At 34.6% G+C, this 15,563-nt stretch overlaps 1 protein-coding gene across 2 annotated transcripts; it reads left to right on the plus strand.

Moving 5' to 3' along the window:
- The first annotated feature begins 708 nt into the window (after positions 1-708).
- On the plus strand, positions 709-14,910 carry LOC132158688 (SH3 domain-containing kinase-binding protein 1-like). Of its 2 annotated transcripts, XM_059568218.1 has the most exons (17): positions 709-968; positions 2,552-2,709; positions 2,794-2,851; positions 4,775-4,887; positions 5,330-5,420; positions 6,078-6,139; positions 6,313-6,358; positions 7,382-7,476; positions 8,225-8,323; positions 8,728-8,779; positions 10,911-10,973; positions 11,182-11,305; positions 11,989-12,181; positions 12,514-12,582; positions 13,329-13,510; positions 13,593-13,656; positions 14,293-14,910. In XM_059568218.1, exons 1-17 carry the CDS (start codon positions 965-967, stop codon positions 14,323-14,325), a joined length of 1,506 nt encoding a protein of 501 aa, XP_059424201.1. In that variant the 5' UTR covers positions 709-964; the 3' UTR covers positions 14,326-14,910. The 2 variants fall into 2 exon arrangements, with proteins under 2 accessions (XP_059424201.1, XP_059424202.1); XM_059568219.1 differs by lacking the exon at positions 12,514-12,582 and having other exon boundaries at positions 720-968.
- The last annotated feature ends 653 nt before the right edge of the window (positions 14,911-15,563 follow it).

Below are 15,563 nucleotides of genomic sequence, written 5' to 3' on the forward strand. Positions count from 1 at the left end.
ATTGGGGTGCACGTTTTTGACAATCTGTGTGTGCATCCTGTTTTTTTTATGGGTTTTCTAATGTGTGTCCTGTCTTCAAATTGTATGCCTTTTTCTGTTGGCTAAGCACCTTTATTTTTGTTTTTGAAGAGTTGGAGTATAAAGAATATGCTGGGGGGAAAGTGAACAATTTTCATTCAAACTCAAAATTAGATTTTAGCTGTCTGGGTTCTGATTTGCACTGTCTGACATATGCATTTTGACTTGCATTTATATACTCACAATCAGAAAGAAATAAAAATGCAGTAATTTTACATTTGACTGACTGATTTTTGTGTCAAGTAGAAACAGGAAGTAGGTTTTTTTTTTTTTTTGAGACTAACATCGATGACAATATTTATTGGTGAATTACCTTATTGTGAATTAAGCCTTAATGGTCTCTTAAAAATGGTTTATTATTTCTGTGTACTGTGTACCTGACATGCACTAAATAAAAGCATTACAGAGTCAGTAAAATCATATCTCTGCTATCTGTTCACTAAAAGTTAAGCATGGCATAGACTCAGAGAACTAATATCAACACACTCATATTTAACTATTTAATCTAATCAAGTTTATTTAAACATCAGGTTTTTTTCTTGAATTCCTTTCAAGTGAGTACAGATACAGTACAGTATTGTCAGTCATTTTTGCTGTGACACGTGACACCAGAAGACTCATACCAACACAAACCTGTCTCACCTGTTACACACTCTCTATCTCTCCTTCTCAGGGTGTAACGTGTCTTGACTAGTTGAGAATGTTTTTTTTTTTTTCCTTTTAACAATGCTAATGTTTGACTAGAAAGAAGGAGGTCCAACAAAGCATTTGCTGTCTCTGGATTGTGTAATACCATTTCATCGAGCAGGGATTCCTTGACACTTTGAGAACTGAACAGAATCTTCATTGTCAGACTTGGTGCTCTAAACACAGCTTTCAAGGGGCAATGGGTGAGTTTTTGAACTTTGTTTCAGAAGGGTTATGATTTGGCAAGCTGTGATATTTGTGGTACTTGGGATATGCATAGATATATTTATTTGTATTGCCAACATCTATGGCTGTTTAATGGAAATATCAATTTATTTTCGAAGAAACATAATGATTATGTATGTATATATATACTGTATATATGGTAGCCAGTGTTCATGTGAATTGTAGTATAATGAGTGTAACATAATTTTGATAAATAAGCAATAAACAACAAGTGATAGGTTACACTCAAATGCTTTTGTTTTAAATTTCTTAACAGTTATCCATCACTGAATGTATTTATTTGTGACCCGGGACCACAAAACCAGTCTTAAGTTGCTGGTGTATACTTTTAGCAATAGCCAAAAAAAAAAACACTGTATGGGTCAAAATTATAAATTTTTCTTTAATGCCAGGAATCATTAGGATATTGAGTAAAGATCATGTTCCATGAGGATATTTTGTAAATTTCCTACCGTAAATATATCAAGACTTAATTTTTGATTAGTAATATACATTGCTAAGAACTTCATTTGGACAAATTTAATGGTGATTTTCTCAGTATTTTGATATTTTTGCACCCTCAGATTCCAGATTTTCAAATAATTGTGTCTCGCGCAAATATTGACTGATCCTAACAAACCATACATCAATGGAAAGCTTATTCAGCTTACAGATGATGATGTTTAATCTCAATTTAAAAAAAGACACTTAAGACTTAAGGTTTTGTGGTCCAGGGTCACATTTATTTACTGATTTACTCAGTGTTATGTATTTGGTAAAGAAATTCGAGCTGACTGTTTATAACACCAACATCTTTATAATGCTGTTTTTTTTTAGCTTACCTAATCATAAAATAAATGCAATTGAGGCTAAGCATAGGAAAGAGGCTTTTTTATTGTATTGCTTTGCTTTCCTATTTTCGTGAGGATACTTTTTGTCAGCTTGGTCTTGTTTTGTGCTTTCTGTGTATCTTTTTTTTTTTTTGTACATGCAGACTCTCATAGTCCATAGGAAAAAAAACATATTACGGAGTTTAAGCAAAGTTATTTAGAGCAGCATAATTTATATTTATAGACTGATAAAACACACAAGAGTTTCTAACAGCAAATCAGATAAAATGCTATTGTGAATCATGCAAGGTGCTCTTTGTACTTTATGTGCATTCTTGAGTTCAAATCACTCAGGTTCAACTCACATACCTGGCCTGTTGAAGCACATTGCTCATGGCTGTCCAGCTCTAGTATTGCACTTGAGAGTCTCATAAATCCTACCACTTCATGTTTTTTCATGTCTTTCACATAATTAAATGCATTTGTCTGTAGGGTAAGTATTTCATAAAAGATAAGGCTGATTGAGAAAGTGCATCAGACTAACATCATAGCTGGCCCAAATTAAATCTGCATTTATTTTAGTGAAAAATCTGTAGAATGTCTATGTTAAAATATATTTTAGATACTTAAGTAGCTGAAAACATAATTTACAAGACAAAATATTACATATTTCATAAAACACTCCAGTTTACTAACCACCAATGGCTTCACCTCTCTTCTGTCCATTTTAGAGGTGCTTGTGCTCATGGACTTTGAGGCGACGATGTCAGATGAGCTGACGGTGCATGTGGGAGATGTGGTGAAGAACGTCTCAAAGGGTAAAGAGGAAGGATGGCTGGAAGGAGAGCTGAGAGGAAAGAGAGGCATGTTTCCTAGCAACTTTGTCAAGGTCTGCACCTGTTAGAGCACTCTTTCCATAACTTTCCTAGTAGCCATAATGGTCCTTTTCAAAATGGCTATTCTCTCCTCACAGGAAGTGCCTGTTTACTTAATAGGGGACAGCAACAGAGAGCCAAGAAGCATGAGGAAATGTAAGTTTACATTATAAGTTAAAGAGATAGTTCACCCCCCCAAAAAATTTGATGTTTATCTGCTTACACCCAGGGCATCTAAGATGTAGGTGACTTTGTTTCTTCAGTAGAATGCAAACAAATATCTTTATCTCAAACTGTTGCAGTCTATCAGTCTTATAATGGAAGAGAATAGGAATCACAGTTTGAGAGTCAAAAAAACATACACAAACAAATACAAATTAAACCCTGCGGCTTAATGTGTAAAGACATAAAACGTTCAGTCTTTGCAAGAAACTGAACAGTATTTATAGAATTTTTTATCTCTTGTACACCTCAATATCCAACATCCAGTGCGTGACGCGTGTATGTGCTCTGGCATAATAGACATAGATATAGATATAAATAAGTAGATTCCCGCGGCCCATAGAAACGCAGAGCACATACACACTTCACGTACCGTGCCGGTTGTTGGACACTGCGGTGTATAAGAGGTAAAAAATTATATATTTTGTTCAGTTTCTTGCACAGACTGATCGTTTTATGTCTTTACACATTAAGCCGCAGGGTTTAATTTGGTTTTGTTTGTGTATGTTTTTTGACTCTCAAAGCGTGATTCGCATTCTCTTCCATTATATGACTGACGGACTACAACAGTTTGAGTTAAAGATCTTTGTTTGTGGTCTACTGAAGAAACAAAGTCACCTACATCTTGGATGCCCTGGGGATAAGCAGACAAACATGACATTTTCATTTTTGGGCGTAATAACAAACAAGATAAACATAAGCCTCGTTCAGACTGTCAGTCCAAATCTGATTTTTGTGCGAATCCGATTGAAATCCGATCGTATTTAGATAGCCTGAATGGCAACAAACTACATGAAATCTAATTTGTACAAATCTGTTTCAAGCTACATTCGTATGTGGTTTGGAATCATATTCAAATGGCATTCATGGAAATCCATTTCACTCTGTCTGCTCAGATCGGATTGAGGGTAGCTTTTTTATGTTCTCACTGCAAGGAAAATGTAAACACGTTAGACGGTTTCGTAGAAAACATAATAAATGTCTTTGCAGAAACAAGTTTGTGTTGTTGCGAACTGCAATTCAAGGAGAAAAAGACAATATATGGCTAGTATATGCACCTCTTTGAGTTTTGAAACCAGCGGAGATAGTTTGAAAAAAATTGTGCATATAATATTGACACTCTTATTTTTTGAGAGTCAAAATAATTGGTTGAGCCATTGATTCATTCATCGTCACTCCACACGAAGTTAATGTATTTGGAAGGTCAAACTAAGTAGTTTCGCTTTCACAACGAAACACACAGCATCTCCATGACATGATGCCGGTGGCAGCAACAATACTACATCGAGAATAAAAGTTATGCCTTCTTTCTTTTTGTGAACATTTGGGTGGCAGTTATGCAAATCTTCCCACACAATGATGTAGAGAAGTGGGGGCGTGTTCAACTGAGCCATTGTAGGAGGCTGTGGACAAGTCTTAACTTTGATAAAGAATATCTCTTTATCAAATTTGAGACTTTAGTCTCTACAACTTTACAGAACTTCTTTATGCACCAAAAGCTTGTAACACTCCAAAGAGAAAGGAATAATTTAAATCGCATCATATGACCCTTTTTAAACTTTTACATCCAAAACCACAGACGTAAGCAAAGTGAAGCTGTCCAAAGCATCCGGACTTGGTAGACTAAAATAAGTAGGCTAATGAATGGTTTGTGCATCCACATCCGGTCTCAAATTATACCCACCAAAATCCATAGGCTATATCTGCCATAAAATAGAACTTGTCATAAAAGTGAAGTAGCCTGCTTGTAAAAGTGAAAGCTGGAAGTGCTTTCGCAGTCTAGTTCAGTTCTGTTTGTTCTCACACGTTAACGTGTTGACATGTTACATATGTTTTCCACTTACTTCATCGCTCCAGCGAAGAAACCAAAGGTACAGACGAGGAAATGTGAGGTGGCTTTTCCCTACACCCCCGCGCACGAGGACGAGATGGAGCTGGTTGTCGGGGAGACCATTGAGATTCTCAGAGAGGTGAGAAGTTGTATACATTTCTAGAAACTTCATTGAAAAGAGTCTTATGTGGTTGCATATTGCAGTTACTTGGGCTTTCTGTGAGCAGAACTGGCAATCTTTCATAATCATTTTTAATGTTAAAGAATAGTGCATCCCAAAAAAATAAAATGAAAAATTATAATAATAATGCTAATAACCAGTTTACTCACCCTTAAGTCTTTTCATATCCATCTCTCTCTCTCTCTTTCTCTCTCTCTCTTTCTCTCTCTCTCTCTCTCTCTCTCTCTCTCTCTCTCTCTCTCTCTAGCTCTCGCTCTCTCTCTAACAAAACATATACCCGTTATACACAGTGTATTGGATAAAAACACAAATGGGTAAATGTATATGGAAAATGTTTATGTGTCCTAATTAAATGTTATATTTATAAATATTCTGCTATAAATTCTGTTTTGTCTGGCAGATTGAAGATGGGTGGTGGATGGGAAAGAAAAATAACCAAATAGGAGCCTTTCCATCAAATTTTGTCAAGGAAATTTTTGTCCCTTCAAAAGGTACACTAAACCTGGAACTTGCATTTATTTTGCATCATATGAATAATCTTATTGGATTTTCTTCACAATGGATAGTGGTTCCTCCATAAATGTTGTGACAAAGATTGTTGTAACTTGGGCATTCTATGTTTGTGGTGAACCTTTGTGGTATTTTTTAAGTCTCATGAAGTCTTTTGTGGACAAATCCACACATGCTTCCTTAGAAGTGTTTCTTTCTGACATGTCTGACTGTTGTGATTGAATTTTGGTTAGTTGTCTGAAGTTGCTTATTGTTTTATTCTTGTTTCTCAGCTTCACAATCGTTTCTCCACTTTTACTGGCAAAACTATGGTCCTTAACAAATGCAAATAACAGAGTCCAAATTTTATCAGTAGCCTAGAACAAAGACTAAATGCTTAAGTGGTTGAGTAATCACAAACATCTGTGAAGCCATTGGTTCTAAACGTCATGAAATGCCTGGACTATGTATAAAAAGTATTGTATTTTCCCCGGTGAAACCAAACTGTAGTAAAACATTATTTAATAAATAAAGCAAATATATGAAAAATAAAGTAAATAAAATAAAACATAATAATAAAAATGTGTTTTTGTTCCAAACATTATGGCGGATACTGTATGTTTGTTACTGTCTTACTGAGCCCTCTTAATGTTCTGCAGATGGCAAGACAACTGAAGTCAAATCCAGACCTAAACTCTCTGAAGCTGCCTTCAATAAAGAGGTGAAAATTTTATATTATATTATATTATATTATATTATATTATATTATATTATATTATATTATATTATATTATATTATATTATATTATATTATATTATATTATATTATATTATATTATATTATAGTATATTAACTATATTATAATTTATATACTTTAAAAAAAATTCATACAGGGAAAAGCACAACAGAGACCAAGTTTAAGGAGCAAAACATCAAGTGGTGAGAAGTCTACTACATGCTATACCATACAGATGACGTCGGTTAAGTAATTAAATGCTGTTTAGCTGGTTCTTGAGGTTGTACACTTGAACTTGAAGAGGATCGTACACTATTCCCATGTTACACAGTGACAGAGAACACACAGAGTCTTAAAGGAACACTCCACTATTTTTTGAAAAGTGGCTCATTTTCCAACTCCCCTAGAGTTAAACAGTTGTGTTTTACCGTTTTCGAGTCCATTCAGCCGATCTCTGGGTCTGGAGGTGGCACTTTTTTCTTAGCTTAGCGTAGATTATTGAATCTGATTGGACCGTTAGCATCTCTTTCAAAAATGACCAAAGAGTTTAAATTTTTTTCCTATTTAAAACTTGACTCTTCTGTAGTTACATTGTGTACTAAGGCCGATAGAAAATGAAATGTTGACTATTTTCTCTTTATTTTCAGGCGCTGCGTAATATCACTGCGCCGGCTGCAGCCATGGTACAGCAGCAAAGTTCCTTGATTATTACGGCAGAATGAGAGTATAGTTCCTAGACATATCGGCCTAGAAGATTGCAACTTTTCATTTTAAATCAGTCTTAGTACATGATTTAACTACAGAACAGTCAAGTTTTAAATAAGAAAAATATCTAAACTCTTAGGTAATTATTGATTGAAATGCTTACGGTCTAATCAGATTCAATGATCTAAGCTGAGCTAAAAGTACTACCTATAGACCCAGAGATCGGCTGAATGGATTTGAAAATGGTAAAACTCAACTGTTTAACTCTAGGGGAGTTGGAAAATGAGCCTATTTTCAAAAATAGTGAAGTGTTCCATTAAGACAATGTGTATGCAGTTATCAGTGAATGAAAAAAACTATTCCCTAAGGCCTTCATACCAGAAGAACAGCAACATGTGCTTTCAGATTCACCCACCAAATCTAGCGGGCAAATCTGTTGAGGAAAAGCCCAAGTTTCTAATAAGTTAATTACAACATCAGTACATTTGAAGTCACTAACTACATATTGAATTTCTCAACAGTGAAGGAATGCTGTCAGGTCATGTTCGACTATACAGCTGTTGCAGAAGACGAGTTAAACCTTAAGAAGGGAGACGTCATAGCAGTCATCAACAAGGTGTGTCATTTGTGATTAACTGACTGCTTTCTATTTATACAGCATAAAGCACATTTTCTAATGAAAAACAAAGTTACCTCAACAGATTTGTATGTAAAGGATAATGTACAGTCAGCTGGTCATTGCAGCAAAATAATAAATGATGATCGGGTGATTACAATGCCAACACAAAACAATCTTGAATCATTCTAAAGAGGTGTGTTTTGTGAAAATGACAGCATGACTTTACATTATCTTGCTTGACGTTTACTTAAATAATGATCGTTTACTCATCCTCATGTCTTTTCAAACCTGTTTTTTTATTATGTTGAACAACACAAAAGAAGATATTTGAAGAACCCAACAGTTCCCATTGACCATTTTCTTAATATAATTAATGTTGAAAACAGCTTTTCTGCTTATTATTTTTGTAGAAACTGTGATAAATCTTTGATGATTAGAAAGTTCTAAAGAACAGCATTTATTTGAAAACGAAATGTTTGTAACATTATGAAAATATTTACTGTCAATTTAATGCATCCTTACTGAAAGTCTTCTGAAAGTTTTTTTTTTTTAAGCAAAAGTAATTGATCTCAGATTTTTTAGAATGGTAATTGATATGAAATGAAAAGGGCATAGAGTGATCTCATATGTGTATTCATAACTGATTACCTCTTCATTTGGTTGTTTATACCCCATATGCAAGTTTGTGTCTTTTCCTGGGCAATGATTCAGATTGTTTTTTCTTTTCTTTTTCTTTTCCCTAAAGTCCACTGAGGACGAGGGCTGGTGGGAGGGGGAACTGAACGGACGTAGGGGCTTTTTTCCTGACAACTTCGTCATGGTGATCCCAGCGGATGCTCTTCATGTGAGTGTGGGACAGAGAAATGTTCTCATGATCGGCCATTTGTGCACTGTTAGAGAATGCAAGTCTCCCGTTTGTCAACATTGCTCTGGGCTGTTAGTTATGCGCTGGCTCAAAAAAACGATTTTAGTTTACAAATAGTTTAATTTGTTTTAAGATGGAACAGACTGGAGGTTATAAATCTGTTTTTAATAACTTGACCCTGTCTGTGAACTGTGGTCTATACATGACTATTTTCTTTCTGTTACTTTGGGATTATTGAAAGCGATTGAGTCAGAGGTTTCCATTAGAAGACAGGAACACTAAAAACGTTGCCTGGATTCCTGCTACATGAAAAGAGTATGAGCTTTCTCTTGCTCAGAAGGACTAATCTAAATTTTGTTGACAATTTCTCGTTTCTGACGCAGACTGGAAATGCAGGCCAGCCACCGGTGAGACGTGGTTCTCAGAAAAACACAGGTAATGTAAGACATCAGCAGCTTTCATAGTGGCAGAGCTGGTTCAACAAGTCTGTTTCTTCAGATTATACCAAGCATATGTTGATAGAAAAAGCATTAAAAGATTTTAGGGGGTGTGTGAGCTGTGGTTGCACATGTAAGGGCGTCTTTAAAGTACTTGTTAAAGTAGGTTTAATTCTTGCATGGCGTGACCTATAGCCATTACTTTAAAAAAAAAACTGCTTTTGCGCTAAATTACTAATTTCTGTTTGGTGAAAGTAGTATATTTATCCATCTTTATTTTAGCATTCCATTTTGAGCAAGTTATACACTAACACAATTATGCTAACCTTAAAAAACTGGATTTTGTGAAATAAAATTTGAAGTTATGTGCACTGCTTTTTGTCTTTATAGGAACCCAGATGTCCTCTTCAAATAAGTATATAGTTCATCAAAAGACATGAATAAATACCACATGAACAATAAATAAGTTAAGCTGCAATTCATCATATAAAACAAGGACTCTTGAGTTCTTGAAATCAGACACAACCTTTATTAGACATTTGACACTGCTAAGAATTATTATTATTTTTTTAACCTAGAGGAAGTTTGTTCCATTTTTTTACTTATATATATATATATATATATATAAGTATATATATAATGTCTTATATTATTATTATTTTCACATAATGCAAAAATAAAGAATTGAATAGCTTAGTTTTTTTTTTCTTTTACAAAGAATATAAACATTTTATGAACATTCTATTAACTTTATATAGTGCTCAACAGCCCTTATTATTAAACTATATGATCTTTTTCTGAGGATTTAACAACTTTGCAGCATGTTCGTTTAATATTTGCCTATGTTTGGTAGTTCACAAAAATTCTCTAATGGAAACTACAAGCTGTAAAATACAGTTTCTGCACCTGTTATTGACAACTGTCATTTCTAGGACAGGAAGTAGGCTTTTGGCTCATATAATGTTTTGTTTTGCACTCGAGCATGAGACTCTATTTCCCCTGAGGCTGATCATATTTGGTTTGCTACAGAATGTAATCTGTAACACTACTAAAGTTGTGTTAAAAGCCTGGAAATGTGGTGCAAGAATCTCTGTTTATTATTTAAGTTTTAAATCTGACTTCACACACATCAAACTCATTACCACAAAACTCTCTTAGAAACACTGATGCAGCTTGTGGGGCTGTGACAGGAAGTCGTAGGCCATGAAGAGATGTCATGTGAGCAGACTCTAGAGAAAGCCAAGGGCAAAGTGAAGCACTCCTGTGCTATATAAACGCCTTCATATGAATATAGGGTTGCATTTTTGGAATACTGAAAAACTCGCAGGGTATGTATAGACTCTGTTTATTCTTCAGTATTTTCAGTTCTTGGATTTTCACGTTCTCTACATGCTAGATGTGTTTGCAGTTTATGTCGCTTGACTGCATGCAGTTAGACAAGTCTCAGAATGTGGTTTCTAATAGTTTTTTTTTGAAGATTTTCTTTTAAAAGAAAGATCTTGTCATAGACCTGATGGTAGATGAAACAATGTTCTGTATGAAGAGAGGATGTTTACTCAAAATAATTACATGTGATATTTATGGCTTTGCTAAGATATTTGATTTTATCTTAGATTGTGACTTTAATGTCTTGTTTGATTTTGACTCCACATGAGTTACTCTGAATAAGCACAGAGATCTAGCCTGTTCATCAAGTACTGATTTACAAAACAGTTTAATGGCTGTTAATACTTGAACACATTTGGATTTATTAAGGGAACCCATGAGAATCTTTTTTTTTTGTAACCACAGGAAACGGCAGCTCTTTTGCTCATTTGTCAGGGGAAAGTTGCCTGTTCCCATGCCACTGAGACCTCCAGCATGTAACCCGTGTAGTTGTGAGAATGCTTCAAAGTGATTTTTATTTTGTGCTGTTATTCTTAAAGTGTGTAAAGGACAAATTATGAAAAAGAATGGCTGCAAAAAATTGCTTCAAGGGTGTTGTTTGGACAAGAGATAACAGTCCAAAACGAAAGCAAAATTGATAAGGGTGAAGATTTTTTTTTTTGTAAGATATGGAGAAAAAAAATGGATGGAGCCACCACTGTCAGATCAAAATGTGCAAAATCTTGTATCTTCTTATATCTCAGTGAACCAGATGCCAGGGATGGACCAGAACAGCTCTGACACGAACACAAAGACGGAGACTAAAAGTAATAATTCTGAACACATTTTTCAATATCCTTGCTTAAGTGTAACATCCTATCTTGATAATTGAATCATATCTACATTTTTTATTAAATGTTTAAATTACACATGTACAAAATGTATTACTTCAGTAAATATTTGAGCTCATTTAAAAGCACTGCTGTCTGAGGAATTTACCTATTATGATAAGATTTATCTCTTGTCTTTGCTCAGGTGACAAACCGGACACTAAAGACTTTCGAAGTGACCCACCTGGTAAAATTAAGCTGCCCGGTCTGCACAAACCACCCGTTCCACCACCACCAGTAAAAGAGAAGCCCACAAAACTAGTACCAAAGTAAGTGATGCCTCAGCAAATCATCTTTGAGCTTACAACCTTCTGTGATGCTTTTCATCACAAGCAATGCCAAAAATAGAAGGAATCTGAAACACAGGAGTTTTTCACTATTTCACCAGATACAGTAAATGAAATCATGAATTTCCTTTCATCAGTTAGATTTATTATGCTAAAGGCACTGAATTCCCCCTCATTAGATGATCATTTAGCATTGTGTGTAATTCTAAAGGGCCTGTGAATGCTCACTCTTGTAGATAGCAATGGAAATTTTATGAGTTGCTGAGGGACTAAACAAACCAAACTGCCTGTTTCCTGTTTTTCTGAGTGAGACTGTGTCTTCAGGCAGTACAGAAAGAACGTAAAGTGTACAGAAAGGACTGTCATTCTGACTAAAATGCATGCACAAACTAAGACATTACAGTCAATTAACAGTTAATCTTACATTTTCCACAACAAATCAAAGTGGTGCATTGTTTGAAAAATGCTCACGGCGCTCTAAAACACATTAGACACCACATTACGGTTGCTGATGTGTATTTTGATTTCAGTGCAGAGAAGGATGCTATTAAATTGAAACTACGTTGAAAATCTCTGGCTCTTGCTTGCTTTGTATTTGTGTGTTTTAAGTACTCAGAAGTTTATGAAATGTATGCATGTGCATAATGCATATTTCTCCCTCTTAGAAATGAAGAGCCACAACCTGTCTCATCTAAACAGCAGCCCCCTGCTTCACCAGTAAAAAAAGAGGTTAAAGAGAAGACCCCTGACCAATTTGACAGTGTAGATGTGTCCTCAGAGAAACTGAGCCATCCCACAGCCAACAGAGCCAAACCTCCACAGAGAAGACCACCAACAGCCCTCACCTCGGCCGCACAAGTGAGCCTAACACACTCAGACACGCCTCAGGATTTGAGTTGATTGGAGGATTGGTTGATTTGAAGTTGATTTACGTTGATTTACGAGATGAATTGCAACAAAATGAGTCAAGTATTAATAAGTAATCACACTTGAGGTGTGCCCCTCAAGCCAAATCATGTCAAGGGTGGTGCATGAAGAATGATTTAGGGAATTTAGGGATGTCAATCAATTAAAATCATGAATCATGATTATATATATAACAAAAAAAAGGTTTTTAAATGGATTTAGTAACAGATAATACATTCTTATGTCTTGACAAATAATGCAATTGACATTTGTTTTTCATAAAGGTTCCAGCTGAAATTGACCACAATGAAACTTCAGAAGAGAAAGATGGATTACCACAAAATATTCCAGAGGTTTGGATAACTCTTTATAATAACTTTCACTTATAATATTATTACATTATATAATGCTTCACACATCAGATCAGCTCATGTGCCTTCAAATATTAAAAACATGATTCATACACAATATTATCATATTATATATATATATATATATATATATATATATATATATATATTGATGTTTGAAAGTACATGGACTATTGATCTGTTAAGCATTATATCATGTATTAAGGACCTGTTGATGAAAGTTGTTTTAAAGTGTTACCAAAGGTTGGAAGCATATTGATATTGCATATATTTGTCTATAAAACATCTCCTTGCATGTCTGGTATATACTATCAAAAGTTTGAAGTCGGTAAGATTTTGTATGTTTTTAAAAGAAGTCTCCTATGCTCACCAAAGCTGCATTTAATTGATAAAAATACAGTAAATACACAGAAAATACACAGGTAAAAATGACAGTTTTACCAAACTTTTTTTTTTTTTTAATCTTATTATCAATGTTGAAATCACTAGTGAATCCATGATACATTTATTTCAGGATTCAATGAATAGAAAGTTCAAATTAACAGCATTTTCTTTGAAATCTTTTGTGACAATGTAGAAGTATTAATTGACAATTATTTAACAATTTAATGCACTCTTTTGAACAGTATTGTACATGTAAAGCATTTGTTAACATTTTGGTATCTTGTCCCGGGAGTTACATCTCTCCTCACCCCTCAGTTGTTCAGCTGCTGGTATTTTTCTCGCAGGGTACAGAACCTCAGTCATCACCTTCCACCAAGACAGACCAGGCAGCTAAAACCACGTCACCACCCAAGACACCAACTGAAAGCAAAGCTGTGGCTCAGGAGGAGAGCACTTCATTGGCCTCTGTGCTGACAGAGCTCAAAGATCTCCGCATGTCACTGGATCTCCTCAAAGCACAGCACGAGTGAGTATGAACCCCTAACTACCACACCTGAATGATCATATCACACATTTATCTTATTGCAATATCCCTCTTTAATTACCAGGAGAGACATAAAGGAGCTTAAAGATGAGCTGAAGGATGAAACAGAAAAACGAATGAGATTACAGGTAAGTGGTGAGATTTGAGTTCTGTGGTGATTATTACGTGCAGATAATAAAGTCTCAGTTTATTATATGTGCGATGATATGCATCTAAAACAACTTGTAAAGTTCACAGAAATACTATATTAAAAATGAATACAAAAATCACATATTTATGGCTTTACTCAAAAGACTCGATGTTGTGTAATAGAATTAGGGGAAACTTTATTTCAATTGCTTGAGCAACAAAGAAAATAAGCATAAAAGCATAAAGAAAAATATTTTTTTTTGCATCACTGTTTCTCATTCAGTTAATACAGTTAAATCATGTATTCCAAATTAAATCTAGTTGCCAATGGCACATGAAAAACAAAAACGTGATAAATGACGGTCTTCATCCTCAAGAGAGCAGCAATGAGTTAGAAATACGTGTTTGAACTCCAAGCATCTGAATCCCATAACAGTTGTCCCAAAAGTTAAAAATAGCCAAATATCTGGCAGTGTTAACTTATTATTATTATTTTTTTGTAACAATATAATTTCTGATGGAGCTATTTATTTATTTACCTCAGAATAATGACAATTTAAATATAGTCTCACTTTAATGCTAGTCTTAACTAAATGCTAAGTACAACTTATTAAATTATATTTTAATATTTATAGGATGAGGTGGAGGCTCTGAGGAAAAAACAGTGAATATTGAACACCAGGAGTATTTCACTACCCCCCGTGATCCTTCTCTGGGACATGGACATAAAGGCCACAGAACAACGATGTTGGGGGAATGGAAATCCAGCACATGTGACTGACTGATTGATGAATTCCTGGTTGATTTGAAGCCAGAAGCCAGAGCTTTAATCAGAGAGCAGAACTACAAAACACTTCTGGTTTTCTCATATACTGCTTATCAGCTCATTTGGTTGTGGGAGTCCCCAGCATTCATTTCTTTAGACATATGTGGAATTTGGAAATGTGCAAATATCAGATATCCAGTATCTTATATTTTCATGGAAATTCAGGGATAATGTAAGGTCATATTTTAAGGTATTAACACACTTTCTATTATTAATATATTTCTGTTTTGTGGTTGTATTCTGTAACAAATAAATCAATAAATAGTTCCACTTGTATTTGCTCCAAGCCTGATTTACCCAGAGATGTTCTGATAAACATGTGCTGGCATCTGTTTTAAACCATAAATGTTTCGTCTGTGTTAAGATAATGAAACAAGATAGCTTTATTTTTGTGAGTGAAATATATCAAAGACGTACAAATACAAAACTGGTATCACCTATATGAACAAAGCGTATTTATTTTCATAACCCCTATAACCTGATTGAAAAGAATCTTATGAAATGACACAAAACACAATTTGATTGATTCCAGATCATTTGTGATGAATTATAACACAGCAAATGATGCTTAAAAGCTCTTTGATTGTCAAAAAACGGAATCTGAAAAACCATTTCCCTTTGTGAAGATGTGATGTGAGACTGGTACGGATCTAGTTTCCCTTTAGACTGAAAACAACACCTGGAAAGCATGTGGAACACATTTGCTCCTCATAGTCTGACTAATCATTGGGAATGGACAGTATTTAATGACATACAGACTAATTCCAAATAATAGAAATATGTTTGTAAGGTTTGTAGGTTGAATTACAGTGATGACAGCACCATCAAACACAACAAATTCATGACTTTTTTGGGCTCATCTGTGATGTCATGATGGTTCTATACATATTAGGTGTCCTATGAGCAGTTCTCAAGTTTAGTTAAACAGTTGTTTCATTAGAAAATTCTAACATTCTGTCCCATGCAAACACTTTTTATTGCCATAAACAGATTATTTTAAAAGACTGATGGCATAGCCAAAGCAACCATGAAATGTATTGTAAAATATAGAAAGATATGACTAATCGGGTGTGCAAATAT

This window comes from Carassius carassius, chromosome 15 (genome assembly GCF_963082965.1).
Source record: "Carassius carassius chromosome 15, fCarCar2.1, whole genome shotgun sequence".
Taxonomy (NCBI): Eukaryota; Metazoa; Chordata; class Actinopteri; order Cypriniformes; family Cyprinidae; genus Carassius; species Carassius carassius.

What these genes read in the sequence shown, in the direction of transcription:
- LOC132158688 (XM_059568218.1), top strand. An exon ending in AAGGAGCAAAACATCAAGTG is followed by an intron (nt 6,359 to 7,381) that starts GTGAGAAGTCTA and finishes ATTTCTCAACAG; the next exon opens with TGAAGGAATGCTGTCAGGTC. An exon ending in AAAAACGAATGAGATTACAG is followed by an intron (nt 13,657 to 14,292) that starts GTAAGTGGTGAG and finishes TAATATTTATAG; the next exon opens with GATGAGGTGGAGGCTCTGAG.